At 45.6% G+C, this 4,544-nt stretch overlaps 1 protein-coding gene across 1 annotated transcript; it reads left to right on the top strand.

Annotated features, from left to right (window-relative positions):
- The first annotated feature begins 221 nt into the window (after positions 1-221).
- LOC138593091 (uncharacterized) lies at positions 222-2,167 on the top strand. The gene is made up of 6 exons (XM_069663928.1): positions 222-269; positions 586-893; positions 1,102-1,189; positions 1,287-1,378; positions 1,460-1,618; positions 1,975-2,167. Exons 1-6 carry the CDS (start codon positions 222-224, stop codon positions 2,165-2,167), a joined length of 888 nt encoding a protein of 295 aa, XP_069520029.1.
- Positions 2,168-4,544: the final 2,377 nt, after the last annotated feature.

Genomic DNA, 4,544 nt, shown 5'->3' with positions numbered 1-4,544 from the left:
TTGTATATAATATAATATATTTTCCTCTCGCTTTATTTGAAAAATAACAAGCTAATGTCTTTGTTGCCTTGTTATTTCACTCACCTAGCAACAGTGTTGTCGTGACACCAAGGAGACTCACCTGTTTGAATGTAAGCATTAACATCAATTTATAATTATAGACGAAACATAAAACAGTTTTAGTTGATTGAGGCCAAAAGCTGCTGGAAGGTTCTGGAGTCATGGAGAAGTCCGAGTTGGAGCTGTTCTTTGACAAGTTCATCGCAAATGTGAGTACGACCATTGAAGGGTTCACTCCATGACTCTGGAGTTTTATTTGGACATTTAAATTGAAATGTGGTGATGTCTTCTGACTTCCTGTCTGCTGCTATCAGCTCCGAGCTCATTGGTTCCTACTGAACATTTACATCTGAAAACACCTTATTTAAAAAAAGCTGGCTATGTAGTTTTTCTCATACAAACCAGAGGACATTGTGCGTTTGTTTGGGGACTATTTTCAGCAGCAGTGAAGTCTGAAATGTAACCACATTAATCCTTTACTTTCTGATCAGTAGATGATGTAACTCTCTCTGTCTGTTGCTGCAGGACTTCTCAAACTTGGTCGTGGAAGAGGAGATGAATGAGGAGCAGCAGTTCCTCAGCCTGCTGCCCAATGAGCTCCGCAAACAGGCCAGCCCTGGCCACACAGGTACAACGACAACTACAAGCACTGACGTTGATCCAAACACTGAAAGACAGCAAACCGTCAAAGTGTTTCCAGAAAAAAGCACCAGCTGGGACCACAACTCCCAGAATGCCACAGCAGCAGTGACGTGTCCAGGCGGTCCGTCCAGGCAGGAGTCCTGTCCTCAGTCGATCCCTGCGATGCCTCTGCAAATCAACCCACAGATAATGTAAGACACAACAAACCATCTCAACACAAAATCTATGCCGTCGCTTCTCTGGAGTTTCTGTCCATGTTTGCTAAAAAGTTCAGATGGAAAGTTTGTTCACCTTTAGTGAACAAAAACACACTCACCAGAAGGTCCATTTGGTATCACTGCTGGAGCGTTTGATCGTCTCACACACCCAGTGTTTGTGTGTTTGTGTGTCCGTTTGCAGAAACGTCATCTCTACGGTGAATCTGGGCTGCCCTCTCGACCTGAACTTCATCGCTTCCAAGACCTGGAATGTTATGTACAACAGCAAGGTACGGACTCAGCCCGACTCTTCACGCACATTTCGTTTAAAACACATCTCTGCCGTCACTCCGAGGACTGCTCCTCACGCTCAGCTTCCTGTTTCAGAATTTCAGCGTGCTCTTCATGAGGATCCGCAAGCCTCGGTCCTTGGCCACCATCTCCAAATCTGGGAGGGTTACCTGTATGGGAGCTGAGAGGTCCGTCTGGTTTTATCTCCCAAAACTATGCAAGCAGTTTTCAGGATTCAAATGACCTCTGACCTTTGTCTGTTTGTGCAGTGAGGAGCAGTCCATGTTGTTAGCCAGGAAATACGCCCGTATTGTGCAGAAGCTGGGCTTCCCCGTCCGCTTCCTCAACTTTAAGATCCACAACATCGTGGCCAGCTGCCACACCTTCCCCATCAGTCTGGAGCGAATGGCTCTTTATCACCACTGCAGGTCAGGAGAGTCTGAGCAGCTGTCCTCCGTCTGAATGGACCCGGTCCAAGTGTTTAAGTGCATGAGCTGATGTTTAGGTTAGCGAGGACTGGATGCAGAGCACTGGGTTCAAACCTGGAAGCAGCACTTACAGAGAGGACTTTAAACTCTGTCAGAAACTGCTAGTTAAACCACAACATCTCTATTTCAGATTTATACACCTGTTTAATAATCAACATACATGATAACTACTAACATATAACATGAACTCAGACAATCTTAGAGATGTTTGAATCTGTCTGAAAGCAACAGACCTAAACTGGCAGTCGGGCAGCGTCGTCTTCACTGAACGTTCCTGTGTGTTTGGCTCTCCACAGTTATGAACCAGAGATTCATCCTGGCCTCTTCTACTCCGTGATGCCGGGTGTGACCATGACCATCTTTGTAACGGGGAAGATATTTCTGAGCGGTAAGAAGCTGCGTCTGTGTCCAAACATCCCGGTTTATGGATCAGGGATGAACAGAGCCGAGCAGCAGGACGGCAGAGCGTTGCAGAAAAAGGCTCTTTAGGTTGTTAGGAGGTGTCGTTCTCGTGTTCCTTTAAGAGGTTCTGGTTGGATTGAGAGAGCAGTAGGAATCATGTTCATGTGAAGTTGTTCCTGTATTGGACACTGAGGAGATTCTCTGGTTCCTTTTTTGTGAGTCTAGTGTGCTTTGGAGGGTTGTCATGGTCACTGAGGATATCCTAAAGGAAGGTTACTCAGGTGTCCGAGGAACATGTTGCTCTTGTGTTGGAGCGGTCTCTGAGGTTGTTGTAGGAGCCGTAAGTTTCAGTGTAAGAAGAAGTTCTCGGGGTCTTGTCGGGACTTCTGGTGAGTGTAATGGAGGTACTAGATTTAGATTATCGTTCTAGAGAGTGTTTATGTGGTTCTGGTGTTTCTTCAGGGTGTGGGGTCCAACAGGAGGTTCTAATGTTTTAAAGGTCCCTTGATAGTTCTGGTGACCCCTCAGGTAGTTTGTGTCACTGATAACGATTCTCCTGCAGGTGTGTTCAGTGTTTTTCATTGTCTCCAGCTTCTTCAGGTGGCCGTAGTTTTCCTGTAGGGTTTGTTATTTCTTCAGAATCCCTTCTTATCTAAATTCAACGTTCTTCCTTCATGTAACCACTTTCTGATTGCACGTCTGTCTGACCTCTGTGAAACTGATTAAACTCTGACCTTTGATTTCAGGAGCTAAATGTGAGGCTGATGTCTACGAAGCGTCTGAAATCGCCTCTTCAGTGGTGAGCTGGTTCAGGAAGTAGAGACAGCAGATGTTTGAATAATAAACTGTTTGTTTCAACATGAATTGAGTCTCACTGTAGCTTTCAACTACATTAAAGTATGATATGTCACAGGTGTCACAGGTGTCACAGGTGTACATCACATGTCTTCTCAGGGTCCAAATAAAACGATGCAAACATACATTTAATCACATTATTATAACTCATTTACACTGCACACTTTGGATGTTAAATATAAATGTGAATTTAAAACATAAACAGCGACGAGTGAAGTTATTCACATGTCCTGATGCTCTACTTCTTAAGCAGGTCAGTCTGCAGGTAATAACTCAGGTAAACACGCAGGTGATGATGAAGTGAGGAGCTGTGGAGGGTCAGACTCTCGCGGGGCGTGTTCTTATTTAACAGAAAGAGCTGCATGAACGAGGGAACGAGGCCGGAGTTAGGGAGGAGAAGATAACAGGTCAACAGATCAGAACGAAACTTAACCTTTAACTGAAGCTTTGTACGCCCGCTGTTTCTAGTGAGAGTGTTTTCTGTGACCTGCTGACCTCTGAACTGGAAGCACTTCCTGTCCTCTCCTGGGCTGCAGGCTGCTGTGTGCACACCGAGCGGCAGGAAGTGAGGTAATCCTGCAGCTGACATGAAAGCAGTGAATTATGGGAATGTTTCCGCCCACGTCGAAACCTGGAGCTCCTCCATGTTTATGTCTCTGTTCGTCTTTCTTCTTCCTCCCGTCTTCGTCTTTCGTCTTTCTTCTTCCTCCCGTCTTCGTCTTTCGTCTTTCTTCTTCCTCCCGTCTTCGTCTTTCGTCTTTCTTCTTCCTCCCGTCTTCGTCTTTCGTCTTTCTTCTTCCTCCCGTCTTCGTCTTTCGTCTTTCTTCTTCCTCCTGTCTTCATCTTTCGTCTTTCTTCTTCCTCCCGTCCTCGTCTTTCGTCTTTCTTCTTCCTCCTTTCTTCGTCTGTTCGTCTTTCTTCTTCCTCCCGTCTTCATCTTTCGTCTTTCTTCTTCCTCCTGTCTTCATCTTTCGTCTTTCTTCTTCCTTCCGTCTTCATCTTTCGTCTTTCTTCTTCCTCCCGTCCTCATCTTTCGTCTTTCTTCTTCCTCCCGTCTTCATCTTTCGTCTTTCTTCTTCCTCCCGTCTTCATCTTTCGTCTTTCTTCTTCCTCCCGTCTTCATCTTTCGTCTTTCTTCTTCCTCCCGTCTTCATCTTTCGTCTTTCTTCTTCCTCCCGTCTTCATCTTTCGTCTTTCTTCTTCCTCCCGTCTTCATCTTTCGTCTTTCTTCTTCCTCCCGTCTTCATCTTTCGTCTTTCTTCTTCCTCCCGTCCTCATCTTTCGTCTTTCTTCTTCCTCCCGTCTTCATCTTTCGTCTTTCTTCTTCCTCCCGTCTTCATCTTTCGTCTTTCTTCTTCCTCCTGTCTTCATCTTTCGTCTTTCTTCTTCCTCCCGTCTTCGTCTGTTCGTCTTTCTTTTTCCTCCCGTCTTCGTCTTTCGTCTTTCTTCTTCCTCCCGTCTTCATCTTTCGTCTTTCTTCTTCCTCCCGTCTTCGTCTTTCGTCTTTCTTCTTTCTCCCGTCCTCGTCTTTCGTCTTTCTTCTTCCTCCCGTCTTCATCTTTCGTCTTTCTTCTTTCTCCCGTCCTCGTCTTTCGTCTTTCTTCTTCCT

The sequence above is a fragment of the Semicossyphus pulcher genome, unplaced genomic scaffold (genome assembly GCF_022749685.1).
Source record: "Semicossyphus pulcher isolate SPU_LCO1_2020_fin unplaced genomic scaffold, fSemPul1.0.p SCAF_16, whole genome shotgun sequence".
In the NCBI taxonomy this organism is placed as follows: Eukaryota; Metazoa; Chordata; class Actinopteri; order Labriformes; family Labridae; genus Semicossyphus; species Semicossyphus pulcher.
Note: the sequence above shows the minus strand (reverse complement) of the source record. Positions and strands in the feature narration are given on the sequence as shown.

Bases quoted from the DNA above. Each gene is read 5' to 3' on its own strand.
- LOC138593091 (XM_069663928.1), top strand. From the start codon at position 222: ATGGAGAAGTCCGAGTTGGAGCTGTTCTTTGACAAGTTCATCGCAAAT. The intron at 894-1,101 runs GTAAGACACAAC...GTCCGTTTGCAG, and splicing joins CAAATCAACCCACAGATAAT to AAACGTCATCTCTACGGTGA. The intron at 1,190-1,286 runs GTACGGACTCAG...TTCCTGTTTCAG, and splicing joins ATGTTATGTACAACAGCAAG to AATTTCAGCGTGCTCTTCAT.